This window comes from Tupaia chinensis, unplaced genomic scaffold (assembly GCF_000334495.1).
Source record: "Tupaia chinensis unplaced genomic scaffold, TupChi_1.0 Scaffold000033_1, whole genome shotgun sequence".
NCBI classification, from domain to species: domain Eukaryota; kingdom Metazoa; phylum Chordata; class Mammalia; order Scandentia; family Tupaiidae; genus Tupaia; species Tupaia belangeri.
Genome location: NW_006159463.1, coordinates 3572814 through 3598161, shown reverse-complemented (window position 1 = coordinate 3598161; position 25348 = coordinate 3572814). Strand labels below are relative to the sequence as shown.

The window sequence follows — 25348 nt, the reverse complement described above, 5'->3', positions numbered from 1 at the left end:
TTGTATCTACTAAAGTTGACCATGTAGATATTTACTGAAATATCATAGGCTATAAACCACAACTGTACCTCTTTGAATAACCCAGGGAAATATGTACACATGGAGACATAATCTAGAATGGTCACTGCAGCATTGTAAATGCAAATGTAAGCTGGAAATTTCTGAAATTTCCATCAACAGAATGGATAAATGTCACAATCCTATAGAAAGAAAGTTTGTAGATTAAATTTAATGGATGAATGGAATAGGTATATAGACAAAAGAGATACAGATTCATCTCAAAAACATAACCATGATAATCTCCCAGATGCCCTTTCCTTCAGCACATAACTGTGAGGGGCCCGCAGATGGTGTTGTGGTTAAGGCATCAGACGCCTACATGACTAACCATGGTCCAAGTCTCAGACCTGGTGGCTTGAAGATCACACTGGGCACATGTGTGTCACTTCCCCTCTCACTGCCTCTCTCTGATAAGCACACATATCCTACGGCAAAATCCTTAAAAAAAAAAAAAAAAAAAAAAAAACTGCAAATTTTCTATGTAGAAGAAAGATTAAGCTAATACAAAGATAAGTAAATAATACATAATATGATAAAGTATCAACACATCTTTAAGCCAATAAATGTGCAGTTCTCACCTTGAAAAATGTAAATGAAAATGTGTTTCATATAAAATCTAGAAAGAACTGTTTAGTCTACTATGAGCAAGTGACTATGCGAGGCAAGATTACCACAGTCAAAGGTGATATCATTTTAACCATCATCTATGAGAATTAAAATAATTAAAATAATTAAAACTTCTTAAAGTTTACCAAAATGAATTTAGTAAAGTAAATCTGACTTTAGGTCTATAGTTAATTTTTTTTTCATTATCAATAATGTCTTATGCAAAGCAAACTTTATTTCCAACTGAGAAGTAATTTAAGCTTTTGCAACTTTTATCAAGAATACAAGAAAATTACTCATTTGTCATAATTAACAGCAGCCTGCTGACACAGTTTCAAAAGAAACAATTTTTAACATTTCAGATATAAAGGCCTATTGGATAAAGACCAATTGCATTGATAGTTCCTGTATGAGATAACACACTAAACCACACATTGCCTAAAACTGAAAAGGAAGAAAATGCAATTGCATTCTGAATGCCAGTGACAGAAATGTGTACCTTTCTAGTTTATAAATTAATAAACTAGTAAACATATAGTATCATGGTAGAAGTATGAAGAAGCCAATAAAAGTAACTAGATTTATATTTGGCCACTGTACAGTCTAAGCATCTGAGTAGGCACCTCCTAGGTGCTCAACAGATACATTAATGCATCAATAGAAGGATAAATGAAAGAATAAAAGAAGGTAGCAAGATGAGAGAGAGAGACTCTCATTTTATTTTAGGACCATCTTCTTGCTAAGTGCCATTCATTTGTTCATTTAATCATGCAGTTCATTTATTACATTTGCTGATTATCTGCTCTAAATGCTACAGATAAAATCATCAAGTTTCCCCAACATTGCCAACCTAAGTCTGTTTTCTTATTCTTGAGCTTTTGGTCATGTAATTTTCAGTGTTAGAACTAGCATTATTCTGGGACCAGCAGTTGACATAATGGCTATGTCGCTGGACTCCCATGTAGTAGACCATGGCTCGAGTCCCGGATCCAGTGGCTTAAACTCATGCTGGGCGTGTGTGCGTGCATGCCCAAGATCCCAAGAGAAGAATGGAGGAGAAGGGATTGCAGTGTGGCCATCCCCCCTGGGAGGTGATTGATTTCTCGCTTTCTGTCTCTGTCTCTCTTTGTCTTTCTGGCAAGAGCACGTACACTATAGGAAAAACCTCTCCAAAAAAAAAAAAAGAAGGAAGAAAGAACTAGCATTATTCCTTCCTCCTTCTGTATTTTGCTATTCCAAGGAAAAATTTTAAACGTAATTCATCTCTGTAAAGCACAGCTAAAGTGAACAAAACAGCATTAATGTACTCCTTGCCCAATATTATAACATTTATATAAATCAATTTGACCTCCTATACATTAGCATATTCAAATATTAACTAGAGCTTGTCTTTGACACTATATATTGCTGTGTATGTGTATATACTACTAGGTATACTACATGTAGTGTATCATTTTATAGTAGTTATGTCTTAGCTATACACTTTACAGTAGCTAGTATGCATATGTTAGCATATAAAGAGAAAATATTTATAAAAATTATATTAATATTTTCATTCTCAATTCATTCTCTTTTTCTAAAGTAAGATATTTAGTGCCAGCCAGTGGCATGGTAGTTAAAGTGGTTGGATTCCACCTGGCTGACTGTGCAGTTAGAGTCCAGGCCCTGATAGGTTAAAAACACGTTGGGTGCATGTGTGTGCATGCCCAAAATCCCTAGAGGAGAACGGAAGATTAGGGAGATCAGCCTGGCCACCCCCCCCTTGGTGGTATTTTCTCACTTTACCTTTCTTCCTCCCTATCTCTCTTTGGCAAATGTACATGCCTTAAAGGAAATTTTATAAAGATTAAGATATTTAATTTTAACATATTCCTGTATTTTATTAAAAATAGAAATGTACTTTTTATTAAAATCCTGAATATAACATTTTATCCCAAGAGGACACGTTTGTCAATCTTTTGAGAACTTATAATCAAAGAATAAAAATTTAGCCAAGTGAATGAAAGCATAAGCAAAAATATTAAATCATTTCTGTTCTAAATATTATTTGTCATATAGACTTCTGCAATAACATTTCTTTTTTTAAAAATGCCATATATAAAGCTGGAATTTTTCCAGAATAAAGACTTATGTAGACATTCGTGAACATATTTGAAGATGAGAGAAAATACGAAAGAGTACATCTCTAAGGAAAGATAATATTTTAACCTTAGTTTACCAATGTTTAAACAAAACATGAGCTTCCAACAGTGTCCTTGAAAATATTTCTTCATTTTATTTTCGAAAGGGATGTTGAAATTTCTGTATTACTTTAAGTTAGAAAACTAAACTTGATTATCTCATTTGAATGACATTTCAAAAACTGACAAATTTCAAAGTTGGATAAGTTTTTCCTAGAAGACAATATGTTCTCTGTCAATTTCTCCTGTTTCATCGTAAGTCATACCATACTTCAGTATATAAATAAAACATTTATAAAAAATATTTCCAAAATATTTTTAAAGCAATCAAACTCATAGTAAAAACAGCCAAAGAAAACACACTTGCATTATCCCAGGCTGTTCAGCTTTATCCATAAACACTGTTAAGCTCCTGAAAATAAAGAACAGTTACTGTGACAAAGTAAGGGTTCCTCTTTGCAAAAAGCACCACTTATTTATGAACAGCAACACACAAAAGTATCAGCTTACTCCTTTTGTCTTACAAAATGCCACATGAATGACTGCCTTTAGGATATAGTGAAATCCCAGGTCAAAATTATGGGCCCTTCCAACAACAGATTTTTGTTTAGCTGTTTTGTATATTTTAAGGAAATGTAACTGAAACAAATACCAAAGAAATCCTTTAAAAAGTAGGAGGGTTGTCCCAGAGGCAGATCCTAGCCTAACCAGTATGCAGGCAGGCCCCAGAGCTGAATGTGAACTATACACCAATCTTCCATTTCTTCCAGCACCCTTGCCAGCATGGCTTCCACTCTCTCCTGCACACTTTCCGTCATTCCAGTCTTCACTGAACAGTCATGTGGGGCCGTCTAAATCCATGGACCCAAATGCTAATCCCTATCAGCCAGAATCAGGGGTTCCTGTGAAAACATGTATCTACTGGGGCCCCATTAAAGTCTATGAGAGAAGGGACCATACTTTAGCCTAGTCGATGTCTTTTTTTTATTATTAATTACTTTTTAAGGTCTTTGGAATAGGGCAGGTATGCTCACTGGAGAGAGACAGAAAACCTTAGTTTACCAATGTTTAAACAAAACATGAGCTTCCAACAGTGTCCTTGAAAATATTTCTTCATTTTATTTTCGAAAGGGATGTTGAAATTTCTGTATTACTTTAAGTTAGAAAACTAAACTTGATTATCTCATTTGAATGACATTTCAAAAACTGACAAATTTCAAAGTTGGATAAGTTTTTCCTAGAAGACAATATGTTCTCTGTCAATTTCTCCTGTTTCATCGTAAGTCATACCATACTTCAGTATATAAATAAAACATTTATAAAAAATATTTCCAAAATATTTTTAAAGCAATCAAACTCATAGTAAAAACAGCCAAAGAAAACACACTTGCATTATCCCAGGCTGTTCAGCTTTATCCATAAACACTGTTAAGCTCCTGAAAATAAAGAACAGTTACTGTGACAAAGTAAGGGTTCCTCTTTGCAAAAAGCACCACTTATTTATGAACAGCAACACACAAAAGTATCAGCTTACTCCTTTTGTCTTACAAAATGCCACATGAATGACTGCCTTTAGGATATAGTGAAATCCCAGGTCAAAATTATGGGCCCTTCCAACAACAGATTTTTGTTTAGCTGTTTTGTATATTTTAAGGAAATGTAACTGAAACAAATACCAAAGAAATCCTTTAAAAAGTAGGAGGGTTGTCCCAGAGGCAGATCCTAGCCTAACCAGTATGCAGGCAGGCCCCAGAGCTGAATGTGAACTATACACCAATCTTCCATTTCTTCCAGCACCCTTGCCAGCATGGCTTCCACTCTCTCCTGCACACTTTCCGTCATTCCAGTCTTCACTGAACAGTCATGTGGGGCCGTCTAAATCCATGGACCCAAATGCTAATCCCTATCAGCCAGAATCAGGGGTTCCTGTGAAAACATGTATCTACTGGGGCCCCATTAAAGTCTATGAGAGAAGGGACCATACTTTAGCCTAGTCGATGTCTTTTTTTTATTATTAATTACTTTTTAAGGTCTTTGGAATAGGGCAGGTATGCTCACTGGAGAGAGACAGAAAGGAAAAGTGAGAAATCACTCTCGGAGGGATAGCGATGCCATAATTCCTTCTTCTCCATCCTCTCTTGGGATTTTGGCCATGCATGCACACATGCCCAGCATGATTTTCAAGCTACCAGGTCTGGGACTGGAGCTATGGGAGTCCAGCACCCTAACCACCATGCCACCTGCTGGCCCCAGTCTGATTGCATTTATATCCCACAATACTACCAAAAAGAAAAAAAAAAAAAAAGTTTAGCACTGCTGAAATAGCAAATATAAATGAAATATTTAGAGATTAAAAGATCAAAATGTAGCAAATCTACCTGACATCATTAGAAAAGTGAATTAATTTCTTTGCTAAATTTCTCTCAAGCAGACTGCTTTCCAAGGCATTGACCTCTTTCTCATAAAAATGAAGACTTTGATTTGTTGCACAGAAACTAGATGAAGGGGATTTTACTTATTGATAAAGTAGCCTGCTCAGAGATGATACAGCAGATGTGAGCTCTCATATACTTTAGCATATATATTTAAGCTTGTTTTTATTAAAATAAGCTTAAAGCTACATATTCTATTAATTAAATTTAAAAACAGGTATTCTTATAAGAGACTTTGTTTCAATAAAGTTAGCCTATAGGCAAATTTCTTCCAAATTTGTCTTGTCTTCTCACAATTCTTAAATATATCCTGACATTCCACAAAGGAAGAAAATTAGAATTTATTATAATAAATCATATTTAAGAATGTCTCTACCATTTTTCTTTTTTATAATTATTTATTAAACAAACAGCAAAACTCAGCCTATCAAATATAGCAAGTACAATTTATTAAGTAGAAAAGAACAAAAGCTTACATAAAGTTACCTGACACTCTGGTACAAGGAGACAATCCCATACTTTCACATATAGTTTTACTACAGGGATAGTGACCACCAAACATTCAGCAATATCACCAGAACTGTTCAGGAGCCGCAACCCATTTTAAGAGTCTAAGTAGTCCAGGTTTCCCAAGCTTTTGCAGTTAATGAGCCCTATCTCGCCAATTTATCCAAGTATATGTGAAATGTCTGCTACAGTATCTTTGAAGACAAAAGAAAAGAATCAATGAAAATTGACTAGTTCTGATAACTGATGGTACTTTCTTTCTTCATCTATATGGTTAATATTGCTATCCAAAATAGTAGGTAGTAAGGTGGTATATTCTTTTTTTTTTTTTTTTTTTTTTTTGCCGTTTTTGCTGTAGGACACGAGTGCTCACCAGAAAAAGACAGAGACAGACAAAGAGGGAAAGTAAGAAATCACCCCCCAAGGGGACGGCCACACCACAATCCCTTTTCCTCCATTCTACTCTTGGAATTCATGCCATGCAGGCACTTATGCCTGGCATATTTCTCAAGGGGCTGTGTCTGGGACTCAGACCATACAATCAGTCATTTGGGATCCACCATCTTATCCTCCATGCCACCTGCTGGCCCCCAGTCATGTATTCTTACATAGAGAAATAATAGTTGTTTCATTTGGGGTTTCATGTCTGTTTGCTTTTTTCCAAAAAAAAAAAAAAACTTTTTGCTTTTCAAGCAACTAACTAATAACTACAAAGTCCCTATTCTGTTCATACTTATCTTTTCATTGTCCATTTACTCTTCAAGTGTATTTTCCTGAGGCATTTGCTGAGAGGGAGAGACACACAGAGGAAATGAGGGTGAAAGCATCTCCCAATGGAGCATGGTTGCACTGCAATAGTTTCTTCCTGTTTTTACATCCTGTTGGAATTTGGGGTATACATGCACATACACCTGGAGTGTTTTTCAAGCCATGGGGTCTGGTTTTGAACTATGCAGTTGACCATATGGTGTCAGGCTCCCTTAACCACTAAGACAGGGGGCCAGCCCAGAGGTTTAGTTTTGATAAAAGATGTGAAACAGTTGGGACCAGCAGATGGCAGAATGGTTATGCTGCTGGACTCCCAGATGAACAACTGTGGTTTGAGTTCCAGATACGGAGGCTTGAAACACACCAGGCACATATGTGTGCGTGTCCAAAATCCCTAGAGGAAAATGGAGAAAGGGCTGTAGCATGGCCTGAGGGGTGATTTCTCACTTTCAGTCTCTCTGTCTCTCTCTGTCTCTCTGGTGAGCCCGTGTGCCTTATAGCAAAAACAAACAAACAAACAAACAAAAGAGATGTTTATGTTTTTAGTTTTTTCAGTGTAAGTCCAGTTCATCTTTCAAGCAACTAACCAATAACCACAAAGTCCCTGTTCTATTCATACTTATCTTTTCATTGTCCATTTACTCTTCAAGTGTATTTTCCATATTGTACATACTATCATTTTTCAAGAAAAATACATCTTTCTTATCTCTTTCAGTGGGTGGTTAAAACCTTCTAACTTAGCCTATTTAGGTCATAGATTTTTGTTCAAAATGCATAGCAATAAACTTTCCTTCAACAATTTGATATAAATTATATAACAAAAATTTTAAGTTGATTTTTAAGGCATCTATGAAAATGCTAATTTAATAACATCTTAATATATGACATTTAATGCTTTCTACAAAAAAATCAATTCAACATGAGTTACACATTAACTCAACTCAATTTTATTCTGATTTATTACACTTATTTTATTTAATAAGTATAGTTTTAAAAATTAATTAGCTTTGTGATTTAGTCACTTAGGTAAACAAAGCAAATTATTTAAGTAGATTGACATTAATATACTTATTTAAAAAGAATACCAACAAAAGTAAAAATCAGCATTGAACGAAAACAATAGATTTGCTTGAAAATCTGTGTAATCTAGATGTTTCCATTCCAGTCATATATAGAATAGCTAATGTTTTATAAAAAGGAAAAATAAATTATTATAGCAATAACAAATTTTATAGAACAGATAAAAGAGTAAGAAAAAGATCATCTATTTTTTGAAAAGCCTTGCAATTTTATAACTCATTAATTTTATTTCTGAATAATACTGTTTGCATTTATGTTCAGTCTGGCTTTAGCTGACCCTTAAACATCCTATTAATATTTCCTTTATTACTATTTATCAGGCATGGCTGCACATTTATATATAGCACTGGTGTTATGAAAACCGCATGAGGTTGTAGAGAGAAATTTTAGTGAAATATTTCTTCAAATTACATTTAAAAAAGTAAATCTATAGGGGCTAGCAGGTGGCATGGTGGTTAAGGGCACTGGAGTCCCAAATGGCTGACCACGGTTTGAGTCCTGGTCCTGGTGGCTTAATTCTTCTCTCTCTCTCTCTCTCTCACCCTCTCACTCTTGCTCTCCCCTTCCTTGGTCAAATTAAAATAAATATATAAAGTAAAATAAAATAATTCTTTAATAAATAAATCTGTAATTAGCCAGTTAACAGCATTGGAATTTTAGGGCCAGCTCCATGGTACAGCCATAATGCACTGCTCAAGGGAAACCAAATCCCACATGGCAACCAAGATTCAATTCAAATCCCCAGCACGGTCAGCCTGAAACACACTGAGCACATGAATAAGTGCTCAGGATCCCAGAACCTGGAGGACTGGACGAGGAGAATAACAGCATAACCAGACACTGGGTGCCAGATACTCCCCTATTCCTGCCTCTCTCACATGTGCACACATGTGCTCTATTGTGAATAAAGAAAAAAATTAATAAATTAAAATTAATAAAATTTTATGATACAGAACATTTTTCATAAAGCCTAATGATTGTATTTGTTCACACTTCAGTAAAACCATAGATGGAAATATTGAGGAATCTAGAAGAACTCTGTTGTGGTATATATTCCCAAGGACCACTCACTAATATAACTATTTCCCCAGTCCAACTCATTTTATATCAGAATAATACGTGAATACAAGGAAATAAACCCAGCCATGTGTAAATTGTCACAGACAAATTACATAACAAGGTTGGTTCCTAGTTTCAGAACCCAAGATTCATTTACCTTGAAAAGCAGCTGCATTTCGAGAAATTAGAAACTTTAATGCCGAGCTGGCTGTTTGAAGCACCTGCTGCATATCTTGGCGAGCGACAATTTGGTATCTCTCCTCCATCTTCCTGGTGCAGCATGTAGGTTTTTTGGATATGCAAACCTGAAGATCGGGTCCTGGAACACACATAATATTTCCCAGAGTGATTACCTGTTTACTTAACAAATGTTATATGTTATATGACAGGCATTATGATCAGCCATGGACATAAGGGTTCATGTTCTACATGAAGAATTGATTTACTGAAACATTTACTATAAGAAACTTTATCCAATGTCCATGAACATAATCATGAACAAAGTATTCTAAATCATTCGCTTTTTGTTCAAATGTTTTGTTTTTTTTTACTTCTTGGTGAAATATTAAGTATGTCTATTCAATAAAATGCAAACCATTATGTACATATAGTACTAAATCAAGAAAAGTTATATTTTGCTTATTTTTTAAATGTGGCCAAAATTATTTCAAGTAAATTTATTTATAATTCTCTATAATTTATGAATAAATATTTGGACTCACACAGTTACTTTTGCTGAGGAATTAAATGAAATTTTAGACATCAAATACGGGTAAAAAATAGACAAACTTTACCTGATTCTTCAATTCCTATCCATGTGCACTTCTTGTGGAATAAACTATCATATGCAATAGTGATGAGATTTAACTCCTTCCCCCAGAGAAATCAAAATTTAAATGTACTAAAGAGTTTACTGTTTAAATGACCTTTAACATAAAGTGATAGTTCTGCTTTAAAAAATATATATATAGTGATGAGATAGAGAATCAAGTCCCCTACCATGGGTCCAAATCCAGTACCTGAAACTCGACTCACCATGTAGTGGCTAGAGACGATCCTTACCATTCAAAGCACTTTTTAGTTGTATAATTATACTCAGAAAATTTCTGTTAAGATGTATATTATATAAAATGTAAAGTCATTGCATATATTCAAGAATTGTGCTTAAATTACATTTGCAGAAATGATTAACAACTCTCATCCTGGATAAGAACCCAAAGCAAGCACCTTTATACACAGCAGATGCTAGAGGACTGGACCAAAGAGCACTGGGAAGGAAAACACTGATGTCACCGCCATCAGTGTAAGGCCCAGGGCATCTCATGGCTACACAGACTTTCTCCATCACTCAGGACCATCATATTTACATGGCCTAATGTGATACAGCTATGCTTTTATTTTAAAATAGAAGTACTATGGCCTTTAATTTCTGGAACTTCCTGGCTCCCACATTAGTCTTCACAAACAAATTTCAGATCAATGAAAGTAAACTATGCATGTGTGTGCGTGCACACACACACACGTGCATGCACCCAAGTGCATACACATAAGAGCCACCTTTCAAGCTCCTAATACTTCACACAGAAATGCCCTTAGTTTTACATTTTCTGGGTAAGATCACAACATGGGGAATCACTTTGAGATTCCTACTAACATCGTACACAAAAATTTCTAGTAATTTCTACTTTAAGTCAGTCAGGCAAATAAGGTAACATTTTGGCAACTGTTTTTCATTTATCTTGCCTAAAGTTAGACTAAAGGAAATTCTACTTTAAACCCTATAATTGATTGAAAGAAAACAAAGCAATCTTTTCAACTTTGTTCCTAAATGAAAGAACTGAGGAGGAATGAGCGCTAGAACAATACTAGAGATTGGGGAAGAAAACAATGAATAAATATTAAGGAATATAAACATGTTTAGTATGGGGAAGATTGCCAAGGAATAAAAAGAATAGCAGCAAGAACACCAATAATAGATCATTGCAAATATTGCTCCAGAATTCAAATATCTGTTAAATGCCATTCCTAAACAAAGCCTGTAAGGACCCTCTGGTTGTGACCCTTCTCCCACTCTCCCTATCCAGCATCATCCCCAGTAACATCAATCACTGTACCCTTCTCTTCACATTGTGTCCTTATTGCAGATCCTCATATCCACCGAGATCCCCCTTGCCACAGAGCTAGTCTCCATATTCTTTCTTCTGTCTGAGATACTCTTATTCTACCTGAGTTTCTCCACACATGCAGCAAACACATACTTTCCCTATTTCATTCCCACCTTTTCTTCAGCTCTTTACAGTCTTCTTAAGGAAAACATTCCTTAACCTCTCAGACAGCTCAAGTCCCTATTATACGCCCCTGGAGGCCCATATACCTCTCTATTACACTTACGGAGGTCACAATTTCATACTCTTCAAGAGATGACTAATTAATTAGTTCCCTCACTTATACTGTAAAGCTCCAAACTCATTTTAATATCCCAGTTTCCCAGTATACTGCCTAATACACCATAAATACTCAAGTTTTACTTACTAAACCAATAGTTGAGGATCTACCATGTATATGCAGTATCTCATTTAAACCTCACATCAACCTCCACTTCAGCCTATATCATACATAGGTACCATTACTGCCACATTTTATAAATGAGGAAATGAAGGCATATACAGGTATGAAAACTATCCAATGAGTAGAGTTTGTATGTAGAAACAGACATACCAATACCCAAGCTATGCTCTTCACCTCATTCCACTGAGATGAGCCAACAATCTTCTATGTTCACCCTAACTCTAGTGATAGGAAAGCAATTGTCTTAAATCTGTGAATGGTTGTTTACAGACATAACTAGACCTTTTGTACTGCTGATATGAAGGAAGGTATCTTTTGAGGAAGTTGTAACAAAACATGTTTTAGGTTAGGAACTATCCAAAGGGTTTTATTCAAAATAAAATAGGCTAAAATACAAAGTTAGAGAGTTACCATGTGCCTCTTTGCCCAATTTTAAATGGTGGACAGTACACTTAGAGAGATGCTAGCAAGTGCCTCAACTGCTACCCTAAATAAACTGTAAAGGAGAAACCATTACGTTTCCGTAACTCTAAGTGAGCATATACAGCAATTTAGACCACTTAGTGCAAACACATTTCTCAAAGCAACCACAGTCTGCATTGATTAATTCAGACTTTCATTTAGAATCTTGGAACTTTCTAATGGAAAGCTAAGTTTCAAATTAAATTAGGACTATAATTCAAATACTGACTTATCTTTAAGTGGTACATTTTCATCAGTATCACCTACAAGATAGGCTTACGTAACTTAAAGGAATGGGTAAAGAGGTGACAAGAAGTCAAGTTCCCTTGCTTCTGTATCGTCCCAAGAAACAGATATGATGAACTAAACAAATCCTTGGGAAAATATCTTACATTTTGTTTACAGTATAAGCACAAAAGCTGTATTAAGACACTTGTTAATAAAAAATTAAATTAAATCAAAAATTTAAAAATCCCAGGCTGCAGTTTTAGTAGAAATAAAAAGGGTATCATAAGACTGCAAAGCTAGAATGCGCCTAAGCAGATACTATTATAGATGTAACAAGAGGTATGTTAGAAGAATTTCAAAGCCTGGCTTCCACAAACATGGCCTGTTCCCAGAACACTAATAAACAGCAAGAATACACAGTCCAGCTTCTGGACCAACTGTCATGTTTGCAAACAGTAAAACCAGACTACACACACACACACACACACACACACACACACACAAAGGAATAAAAAATATTAAATTAAAGTAAAATAGTAAGCTAGTAAGCTCCTTACTGAGGAAGGCTTCAACCAAATCATGAGGGCTTTCCTTGATTTCACTCCAGAAGCAGCACATTGGTTTATATTGGTCATCCTTTCTGTTCTCCAGCATAAGAAACTGCTGCTGTCAGTTACCTACTCGTGTATGTTTCTGCTATGTTAACACTGGACGGCACTCTGGAACAAAGGGAGCAGTGGCAACAGTTTTCACTATCTCCACATCACTATATAAAACCAAATAAAACTAGAAAACAAATTTAAAAGAAAAAAAAAAACATCTAAACGGCATGATAGCCCTACAAACCGCAATACAATCAGAATGGGCATAAAACAGTAAGAGTCAGAAAATTTTCAGACTATCAGAGTCAGAGGAGGAGGTAGAAGAAAGAGGTAATGAAGAACCAAGAACAGGAAAACCCAAAATAAGAAACAGAATTCACAGGAAAGCACAGCAGACAAGTTAGAGAAGAACAGTTGAGATTGGGAGAATTTTGTCCTCTCAACCATTTTAACTTGTGTGACAGATCAAGATTTTAAAAAAAGGATTAATAAACAAAAGCAGTCCCAAGTCCTAGAGACTTTCAAGGAAGCTCCATTACAGGACATAACATCACACAGAAGAGAAATATCTGGCAGTACAATTATATTCAACAGAATAAGGATCTGAGAAACATAGAGAAGGTCTAAAACAGAGTGGAAAAGAAAATAAATCCAGGTAATCTCAGAAAACAAGCAGTCATATTTTAAAACACTATACACAAACAACAGAAGAGAAAGTTCTGTAAAGTTAGAAAAGTTATTCTGAAGCCTATCAAAATTGAAATGCTCAGAAAAACCTAACTTCACATAAAATGAACAATGAAAAATATTGAGGTCAAATCTCACACAGAGTTACAATAAAAAAGAGAAATAAGAAACAGAATAACAACTCAGAAAGTAAACATGCCAGACAGACATTCCTTCCCTTCCAAAAAAAGATAAAAAAAATATTTAGCCATAGTATTTCAAAACAAGCTAAAAGACAATGACGCAAAACATGAAAGAACATAAATCTGAACTAGAGCAACTCAGATATGAGATGACAGTACTCAGTAGAGAATTAAAGATGAAAGGAAACATTTCCAAACGAAAACTCACTAGAAGGAACTCTAGAGCCAATCACACAAATGCAATGCTTTACAAGAAACAGAAGATGAAAAAAATGAGAATCCTTAAAAATCAAAAACAATAAAAGGATTTTAGAGACAGTGACAACAAATATTGAAGAGAGGTACAGATAATGTAAGCCCTTGAACAAGAAGACATGATAAATACTAAAAACTATATTTCATATTATTCTGACACTGCTGTGAGTTTACTATGGGATAAAACAAACAAGTAAGTATGGACTGCTCAAATTCTGTTACTAATTTTATCCTATACACTTGAAAATCAGACTTTTTCACATGGAAGAAGGAAATGCATAATAAAGAGTTTAAGTGAAACTCTGTAATCTTGAATTTGAATTGCAAGTAGCAACATGAAATCATAATGAATTCTACCCAAAAATGTATATGGTTTCTCTCTTGACTGAAAAGTCCTAGAAACAGTGAGTAATTGAACATCAAAGGGCATTCCTAGAGCCCAGATCAGAATCTTGAAATACCATTTCTCTCAAGAAGAAATCAGTGCTTCTTAAAGAAATGATTCATGCTACGTCTGGAGCAGGAAATATGTAAGATGATAGACTAGTTCAAACTTTTTGTCTATCAGATAGTAAAGCTATCAAATAACTACTAGGGACATATTAAAAAAAAATACAGAGCTGTATGAGGGTTATTTAATACATTCATGGAAAATGTGTATTATAAAAACTATGCATGGATTTAATTTGGCTTTGTACCAAAATAAACTTGTACTTTAATTCCATTTTTCTTTGACCTTCTTGAAGTGTTCTCCTATTAATCTGCTCAGGCTACCACACAAAATGCCACAGACTGGTAGATTAAATCACAGACATTTATTTTCTCACCATTCTAGAGGCTGTAAGTTCAAAATCAGAGTGCCAGGAGGGCTGGCATCTTCTTGGTTTGCAAATGGTATCTTTCTGCTGTGTCCTTACATGACCTTCCTCTGTGTGTGTACATTTCTGGTGTTCCTTCCACTTCCTATGAGGACAACCATCATTTGGATTACTGTTCTACCTTCCTGACTTCATTTAACCTTAACTTCCTCTTTAAAGATCCTATCTCCAAAAATCAGTCATACTAGAGGTTATAGATTTAATGTACATAGTTTGGGGAGACACAATTTAGATCATAACAGAAGACAATTTCAAAAGTTTTCCAATGAGATATTTTGAGCTTCAATGACACAGGACAATTGAATTCAACAGTAATTGCAATGGACTACAACCAATTAAATATGCTTAAGTCTATGAGATTGTAATTTTTTAATAATAATTTGTTACTTTTAGAGAATGATAATTCACTATTCTGGAATCTGGTAAATGAAGAGAAAGAAGAAAATATTTCTCTTGCTTTTCAAATATGTACCATACTGATGATTAACCCAAGAGTAGATGAGGAAAGGCTCTCTTTATGATAAATGAAAAAGAAATCATAGAATTAGAATATCATCACTTATTAATCTCCAAAGAACTAGCAGATACAAGGATTAAGCTACAATAGCTACTAAAAATCACAAAACCCAGACATTAAATGCCCCCTATACCCTATAGTCTTGTCAAATATCAACTAATATCTTACCAAAGGGATTAAACCTGAATCTGATCTAGTCTCTGGATTCAGTTGCCAATCTGGAGAAAAAGCACAAAGGACATTTTCTGTATCATATTGATGGAGCATGCAATCAGCAATGTACAGACTACGGAAACTTAGCATGTCAAATGGCCCAGATTCTCAACAGATGTGTATGAAAGAAAGGGAGAGTCAGTGTATCAAAGAATCAGGCGAGATCAAAAATTTCTAGAGATGTACTATGCAACATCACGCTTATAGCTAGCAATACTGTAATGTACATTTACATATTTTTTACACTAGACCTTATGGAATGTGTTTATCAGAATTTTTTAAAAGGCAGGTAGAGACAAAGAAAAAAGTAACAAATACTATTTTAAAATGGGCAATGGAGTTTCTAAAAACCACAAAGAAATCATTATAATAAAGTCAGTATAGTGATTACTTAGAGGTAAGAGGATTTTGTGATTGGGATGAAACTCATAAAAGGGCTTCGAAGGTACTTACAACATTCAATTTTTTGATCCAGGTGGTTGCTATAAGGGTGTTGAATTTATTATATTTTACTAATCCATGTATTAGTTTTGTATTATTTCCTGTACTTGTGCTTTATTTTATAATTAAAATATTTTTTGAATAGGACTGCTGGTTGATAATCCACATTTATTTCAAACTTGTACCTCTCCTCTAATTAACTTATAAGATTTTTATAATTGTAGCACATAGCAGCTTTATTGCTGATGGAAAGGGCCCATGGTTCCATCCAATATATTGAGAGCAAGGTAGATTTTAGGTTTACCAGAGTGAATGTTATAAATTATGAAATGCCGAATGCTACCCAAATGAGAATGGGACCTTGGAATTTGAAATAGGAAGGCAATAATGGTAAATTTGCTTACCCAGCCTTTTCTGAGAATGTCTTTTTGCCATACATTCTGAAACTAATAGGAGTTAGTGAAATGTTATAATGGCAGAAGGGTTTTCACTGAGTGAAATGTTTTCCTTCATCCAGGAAGAATAAAAACACTCAAGTAAATGAATCGAGCAAGAATCATGACCGCGGCATTGAATCTGCTAGAGCTAGCCAGCATCTGTTCCCTCTGCCAGAATTTTTAAAGGTCTCTTTCCTACTCACATACATGTAATTTGGAGGAGACTGATCCCTACATAAGGATGAGTTTTGATTGCCTGAAAAATAGTATCCTATTCTGTCAGCACAATGATTGGTTCAGATATAGCTAGCTAGTAACAAAAATTAAATGCAAAGAGATATTTGCTAAGGCTCCCAGGAGAGCAAAGCTTTCTCTCTTGAATTTGATGGTACCAGGACGGAAGACTTACATATGCCATAGTAGGTCTACTCTAAGTTCATCACTTGTAACACAAAGAAATCTAATCGCTATAATAGTAATAATATTTCCTAAGGTAATAGCAGATCAACCCATTATACTTTCTTTTATTCCAGAATTTCAAAGGTACTTTATACTAAATAGAGGGTTTGATAATACCCCTTCAATGGCTGCTCAGGTTACCAGCTCTGATATGGAAACAAACTTTATATGTCCAAGAAACAAGAAGGGTTCTATTTTCAGTGTGGCTGCCTATCTTATAGATAGCAACCATTAACTCTGGACCAAATATAACAATGAATGACATGAAAGCCTTAGAGAGTGCACAAACGAGGAAAGACTCTGGAGGAGAGTCAATATTTGGATGATGGGAAAAGAATGGATTAGTTTCTCATCTCTGTAGCTTTTAGCCTAAGGATATTCCATTTATAGAATAACTGAAATTCTAATAGAAAATGCAATCTTTCTGAACTGATGAACTAGAATATAGAGATCAGAGCCAACACGTCTCTGGAAAGAGGGAAACCAGGAAAGAGAGGACCAAGGAGTTGAAACCCAATTTCTATGTCAGTCCTGCCCAAATGCCTGGCAGATCTCCAGATAACATCTCACATGACTAAAGCAGTCTATAAGCAGCCTAGCTATTGGCAAGGTAAGGATGCAAGAACTTACAAAAATTGTCATTATTGCTCAAGAAATATTGATGATTTGAATTCAAGTCAGTTAAATTTCTCCTAATATAAATATATTAACACCTTTTGGAAGAATATAATGGAATGCAGAGTCACTACAACATAATAATCACAATGTCCAGGGGGTAATCTAAAATTCCTGAATGTATGAAAATGAGTACAACATGATTCATTTCCAAAAGATAAATACAATAAACTAAAACCAACTTCAAGTAACCTAGATGTTAGAATTAACAAAGCTGGGGTATTAAAACAGCAATGTTCAATGAGTAAAAGTACATAAATTCAGAATAAATTCAGAATAAGGATTTCCAGACCAACAAGGTGGCATAGGTGTTCGAGTCTGCTGGATCCCACCTGGCCAACTGGTTCGAGTCCTGTACTCAGTAGCCCAGTGGCTTAAAAAACACTGTGTGTGTGTGTGTGTGTGTGTGTGTGTGTGTATGTGTGTCCAAAATCCTGAGAGAGTGGTATGGTCATCCCTCCTCAAGGGGTGCTTTCTCACTTTCCCTCCCTTTCTCTGTCTCACTTTGGTGAGCACATGGACCAATAGCAAATAAAAAATATATATTCTCAGTAGAGAAAAGAATAGAATGGAAATTCTATCACTGAAATACATATTGTACAAAAAAAATTTTCATTCAATGGGCTTGAAAACAGGACAGAATTGACAAAGGAAAAAGTCAGTGAACTTGAGAAGAGATAAATAAAAAATATCTAATCTGAAGGAGAAAAAAGAAAAATATGGAAAAAAGGAAGGAAGGAATTAAGGAGGGAAGAAGGAGAAGAAGGAAAAAATGTAGGGGCAAGCCAGCTTCAGGGTCCAGTGGAAGAATATCAAAGTCTAATGCAGATGTGAGAGGCAAGAAGAGAGAAAATAAGGCAGATAAAATACTCCATGAAATAATGACCATAAATTTTTCAACTTTGGTAATAATTACAAATTAAGATTTAAGAAACTTATTGAGCAACAAGCAAAATAAATACAGAGAAATGTATGTCTAAGTACATTATGGCCAAACAACTAAAAATCAAAGATAAGAGGAAAAGATAAAAGACCATTACAAGAACAAAGAGAACAAAGATAGGAAATGAGGGGCTAGCAGGTGGAACACTGGTTAAGGTGCTGGACTCCCACATGGCTGGTTACGGTTCGAGTCCCAGACCCAATAGCTTGAAATTCACACTGGGCACATGTGTGTGCATGCCCAAAATCCTATGAGGAGAATGGAGAAAAGATTGTGGCATGGTCATTCTTCCTTGGTGGGGAGAGGGGGAGATTTCTCCCTTTTTATCACTCTGTCTCTCTTTGGTGAGTGTACATGCCCTATAGCAAACATTTCTCAAATAAATAAATAGAAAATGAGATTGTTTCACATATGGTCTTGTTGATCGCACTTAAAAACAATTTAATTACAACAATGACAGCAACTTGACTGCAACAATGGAAATAACACAATTTGTTTTGTTTTAGGTTTTTGCTATAGAGTGCATATGCTTGCTAGAGAGAGACAAGTAGAGACAGTAAGAGGAAAAGTGAGAAAGCACTCCCTAGAAGGGTATGGCCATTCCACAATCCCTTCTATCCCATTCTTCTCCTGGGATTTTGGTCCTGCATGCACATGCACCTAGGTGATTTTCAAGCTGCCAGGTCCAGAGCTCGAACCATGTGGGAGTCCAGTGCCTTAACCACCATGCCATCTGCTTGGCCCCAACACAATCTGTATTTTAAAAGTATAATGCTAATTATGAGAGAATCAGTATTTCTGAAAAGAAAAAATTTGGAGTAGGGTGCAAGGGATAAGAAGTGTTAAGTTACACATATATATTGAAGGAAGAGATAAGTTAGAATCCATCTCATGCGAGGACTGGAAGGTGAGAAAGAGGAACCAAAGATAACTCCTAGCTTTAGCTCTCAGAGAAATTGGAGGATGCAATTATCCATGGACAGAAAAAGGGAACACCCACAGGAGGAACAGGTTGGAAAAATGGAACACTAGAAGTGTATCAGACACCTAACTGAAGATGTGGAAATAACACTTGAACATTCAAGTCTGGAGCCTACGAAAGAGATCCAAACTGAAGATATGTCAGAGCACAAACACCGATGGTATTCACTACTGAGGGCTTTGATAAGATCACCTGAGGGAAGAGTTTGGTTAGTGAAGTTCAGAGTTCTCACTCCAATACTCCTGACATTTGGGGCCAGATAACTCTTTTTGCAGGAGAATTGTGCCATACCTGTTTGGATGATTGGTAGCTTCCCTGAAGTCTACCCATTAGATGTCACTAGCATGCTCATGTGTGCACACTCATACACAAACATCTCTCTTTAGACAAATTGTCTCTAGCTATTGTTATATTTTACCATTGAGTAAAATCACCCCTGATTGAGAACCACTGGCCATGACATAAGATTATGCCAATATGGACTAGGCAGAGGACGTGCCGTTCAAAAGGGCCTAAGAAAGAGTGGTCAATGAAATAGAGATTTCAAAAGGGGAGGCTGAGGGAAAGTGTGGTTTCCTGTAAGTGTTTTTCAAAGCAGGAAATAAATTGTGTTTAGGCAAAGTAGCCACTTCAAGAAACTTGTGTTTTCAAAGATCTGTACGCATCTGGGCTGCCATTTCAGTTGTTTCCTTAACTAGATACACTTCACCAGCAATCGCATTGCATTTGGGATCCAATTAATTATAACAAATAATTAGATGGTCAGTTTAACTCACTGAAAACTGTTATACTAAAATAAACTTAATAGTTTCAATGCTCATTCCTTCTAACTTCTGCTTATTCTGAAGGGTAAAAGGGTTTTCCAATAGTTTTGTTTTGTTTTTAAAGAATTATTTATTTAATTTTATTTATTCTTAATTTGACCAGAGAGAGAGAGACACGGAGAGTGGGGAGAAAGTGAGAAAGCAAGCTGCCAGGTCTGGGACTTGAACCATGGTCAGCCATGTGGGAGTTTAGCACCTCAACCACCACACCACCTGCCAGCCCCCCAATAGTCTTAAAATCACCCTACATCCTCTGCTTTCCTGAATGCTTGCTTATGTGTGCTTAATTGATACTATTTCCTCACCAAAAACCATAAGCTCTAATAAGATAAGGACCAGCATTTCTCATTTCCAAGGATATCGCAAGCATCTAACACAGAGCATGGCACAAAAACATGTTCAGGAAAGTATTAGTGCCCTTCCCTTTCTCCTTGCCTGCAATATACAGTATTATGAAACTGTTTTAAAAGGTACTATCGGGACCAGCAGTTGGCATAATGGCTATGTCGCTGGACTCCCATGTAGTCGACCACAGTTAGAGTCCTGGACCCAGTGGCTTAAACTCACAACAGGCATATGTATGTGTGTGCCCAAGATCCCAAGAGGAGAATGGAGGAGAAGGGATTGTGGTGTGGCCATCCCCCCTGGGGGTGGGTTCTTGCTTTCTGTCTCTCTGTCTTTTCTGGCCAACACACTCACCCTATAGCAGAAACCTCTCTAAAAAATAAATAAATAAATAAAAAGGTACTGTCTTAGCTCTAGTTAGTGAGATGCCTAAATATATATCTAGGAAGACCATGTTAATTAAGACATCAAAAAATGGTTCAATAAACCCCTTGATACAGTATTTGTGGTTTCTGTATCTACATTTTCATGAATATTCTCTCTAATAACTCATTACTGTAGTTTATACACTCATCTTGATGTAATATAGACATCATTCTATACAAGTGGGTGAGGGGGTCAGATAGTGGCACAACGGCAAAGTACAACACTCTACAAGGCTGAACACCTGGTAAGTTCCAGGTTACATGAGAACTTCCTAAGTCTCCTTGTCATGTGCATGTCCATAACTCAGGTAAAGGCTAAGGGTGGATCAGATTGTCAAGATCCCACTGATAATGCCATCTTTCTCTCTCTTTTGAAGAATAAATACATAAACTTTAAAAAATGTTTAAGTGTATATGGATATTATTCCTTAAAGTTAAAAAATAATTTCTGAAGAATATTAAATATTTAAGCTCTAAGTATTTATAGTTCTATTATAATAATAAGCAACAGTTGAGAACCTACAGATGCAGACTAATAAGGTCAACATAATAGTCACAGATAGAAGAGTAACACTGTCCCTCATATATATAAGAAGTATCATTGATCATTCAACACATAATGTGCTCAGTTGTTTTTCCAGTAATGGTCAATTAATGTTCACACAAAATGGCATACTTAAATCCTTACTTTTATTACCTTTCTAACATGAAAGGATATATTCTGTGTCCACAAAGCACAGAAAAGGTATTAAACAGAATGCTTTCTCAAACTTGAAGTTATCAATTTGGAGTCTACAGGTAACACTATGCTACATGTTAACCAGTTTGGGAGACAAAAGACTAAACACACCACACACACGCACACACACACACACACACATACACACGGAATTCAAAAAAGTTATTGTAAAAATGCAAAAAAAAATTTACCATACACACTAATATACAGTACATACATATAGCAACATTACAACAATGTTTCTTGAGGGAGGAGAAAATTAATTGCAATCTCATTCCCTAAGTTTTAAAGGAAGTCCTCAATTTTGTTATTGCTTTTTAACTAGCTCACCTGCAAAGACTATCTCAATCACCCACAGTATTTCTCTAAATGAGGTCATACCCATGTGGCAGATCTCCTCCATGCTGGGCTGAAGCTGCATTCTGAACTGTCTGGCACATGAAATCAAGCAATACTTCTGACTTTCCAAGGACATATTTGCTTCCACAGATGGGCTGCTGATTAAGTTAGAGGTGGGGCTGGGGAAGAAACCTTCAACCATACATGGAGCTCAGACCAAAATGACTTTACACCGCCACAGTAGATCCTTCTGTTGGCATAGGCTCACTTCCCAACAACCTCCCTTTCTTTTGAGACCTGCTCTCTCAACCTCCTATCCATGGAGGAGGCACCTGCCTGCCTGGTATGTGTAATGTGACCTCACACCTCTGTTGAGTTTGTTGAACTGAAAGTGGACATACAACTCAGACAGAACCAACTGGATTATTTCACCTGGGAATTCAGAATTGTGACTGTAGTCAGAGTTGTTATATGCATAATTTAGGCATAAAGTGCTACACTATTTCATATGGAAGATAAAAAATATTACATAAAGCAGAGAAATGGAAGGAGAACCATCAGAGCTCTCTATGGTTCCTGAAATCCAATTAGTTTCCATACTTTTTCATTTCTTGCACCCCACCTAAGAGTTTATAGTAAATTATTTTTGTATTAGATAAAACAAATTAGTGTATGTCTCTTGAAACCAAAGTGCCTGAATTAATGCACTAGGAAGGGGATGGTGGGAGAAGATGGACCAACCAACACATTGCATGGAAAGATTTCAGCAACCCTGAAATACACAATATTGGAAAAGTCTGGCCACATAAGCCATACCTAGAAATTGTGAGTCAGAAGGCAGAGTGGTCTTGGGTACAGAATGGTGACTAATGTTCAAAACTGTCCTTGCCTAGTCATAATGAATTTTTATGTCTACAAATAACGTATTAAAAATAAACTCTATTACTTGGCACCTCACCAGCTCTGCTACATAACTAAACTAACACCATGTTTGCTTAACATATGTATTAATGGGAAATGTGTTACCAAGATACCTGTGAGTAAAACTAAACAAAATTTCAACTCAAATTGGCAAAACCAGGCCCAGCCTAGATGGTGAAGTTGATAGCTTACTGGACTAAACAATGGAGGCCACATGGCCGACCACCAGTTCAGATTCCCAGCTAGTCACCTAAAACAGTGGGTGTGCTTGAGCATGCCTGTGATTCTAAGAAACTAGAGGACTAGAAGAAGGAGGTTGCAACATTAGACCCTGTTAAGGGTGCTTCTCTCTCCTTCTTTCTCACACACACACACTCTATTGTGCATAAAAAACAAATACATTATATATATTTATCTGGCAAAATAGGACAGTTCATAGCCTGGTGGTTGAGGCAGGCAGGTTCCACATGCTGACTGCATGTTTCAAGTCCTGGGTCTGGTGGCTTGAGAAACACATTGGGTGTGTGTGTATGTGTGCCCAAAATCCCAAAAGGAGTGAAAAATAAAGAAACTGCAGAACTCTTATGCCCAATGGGGAGGACTTTCTTCTCTCCCTCTCTCTCTATCTTTCTGGCAAGCATATACACTCTCTGGCATAAAAAAAAAATTAATTTATGTAATCAAATAAAAAGTGGCAAAAAAACTAAAAGGAATTTAATTGGTTCAAACACCTTAAAGTATGGAGTAAGGATAATTTTAGGCTACATTTGAAATAGCTACTCAAATGATTTCAAAGAAGATCTGCTTTCTCTCTTCTTCCCACTCTGTCTTCCACATAGTTGGTTTCATACTCAGCATCCACATTGAGCACCTCAAGAAATTCTAGTCTCAAGTTGAAAAATGGTTGCTGTGATTCATTCCACACACTAAGAATAAGAGAAAATATATATTTTAAATACTCCTTATAGAAGGAAAACTTCTTTCTCGGATGTCCCAGAAAACTTCTCTTTGTATCTTATTGACTCTTGCTGGCTTACAAGCCCACGGTTGAATAATTACCATAGCCAAAACATGAGATATATTGATTGGTTTAAATTCAATTAGGAGTTGAGAGGCCAATCCTACGCAAACTACGCATCTGAAATGGAGTAGTATAGTTTCAAATAAGCAAAACTAGAGTGCTGCTATAGACAATAGTGACCAAAAAGTGGCCAATGACCACTACAGGAGGAATCAACTTCTCACTTCATGAGGGAATACCAACTTCTAAAGCACTGTATGTAGTGAAGGTCCAACTGAATTAGTTGGCACACAAAACGTGCGTTGGGGTCTCCTGAGTATATTTACTGGGATTGGGAAAAAATAACCTGGAATAGAGTTTCTACATTGTAAAGAAATCTGGGCTTAACTATCCATGTTAACATTACTCCTCACAAACTGGTAAGACTTGGAGACTTGAGGTAGTAGCTCATTCTATTTCATCTTCTATCTTTTATTGAGAGCTATAAAGTAGTAAGATGGTAGAAGAATGGGCAAATCCAAGAGTATTTACCAATATCTCCTAAGGAAGATAAAATAATGAAGATGTGAGGGGTTCCCTGGACTTTAGAAGTCAAGAAAGAAAGAGGTTATTCTATAAAGGAGACACATATTCTTTCAACCAAAAGGTTTTTGTGTTTTGTTTTTGTTTTTGTTTTTGTTTTTTGTTTGTTTTTGTTTTTGATGAGGATTATTTTGTCAACATAACTTTCCTACCAGTTGTCTGGAACATTTTTCCCCCCACAGACAATGAAATAAATTTCCCTGAAGCAATTTCATTTGAAACCTGAATGAGCATAAATACATGCTAACTTAGCAAATACCTTTACCTCTATATTTTCTATACTTTCCTTTTTTTTTTTTTTTTTAATTTTCTGGAGGGTGTATGTATATGCAATTGCCAAAGACAGACATCTCTCCTTTTGGGATCTGGGCAACCATGCACAACACCTGGCATATTCCTCAAGCTACTGAGTTTTCGACTTCAGCTGTGTGGTAAGTCATGTGGTATCCAGCCACCTTAATCACCATACAACAGAAGGGTCCCTTTCAAATATTTCTTTCTTCTTTTTTTTTGGAGAGATTTTCGCTATAGGGCGCTTGCGCTTGCCACACAGACAGAGACATAGAGACAGAAAGCGAGAAATCACCCCCCAGGGGGGATGGTCACGCTGCAATCCCTTCTCCTCCATTCTCCTCTTGGGGTCCTGAGCATGCACACACACACGCCCAGCGTGAGTTTTAAGCCACTGGGTCCGGGACGCAAACCGCAGTCGACTACGTGGGAGTCCAGCGACACAGCCATTACGCTAACTGCTGGTTCCCTCAAATATTTCTATATCTAAACCTATCCCCATCTCTAATCTCAGAAAAGAAATGTGTGTTTCTTCTCCTGTTGCAGTTAGACTCAATTCCTATAATACAATTTCTCTGTATTAGTCAGAGAAACAGAACCAGTAAGATGTATGTTGTGTGGGTGTGCATGTATACACATG

General features: G+C 36.1%; 1 protein-coding gene across 1 annotated transcript in view; it reads right to left on the bottom strand.

The window, feature by feature from the left end:
• GPC5 (glypican 5) overlaps positions 1 to 25348 on the bottom strand; it is a 746092-nt gene that overhangs the window by 684672 nt on the left and 36072 nt on the right. Inside the window, exon 2 of the mRNA XM_027771471.1 lies at positions 8850 to 9011. Within this exon, the coding sequence (XP_027627272.1) occupies positions 8850 to 9011 (162 nt within the window). The remainder of the gene's footprint in view (positions 1 to 8849; positions 9012 to 25348) is intronic.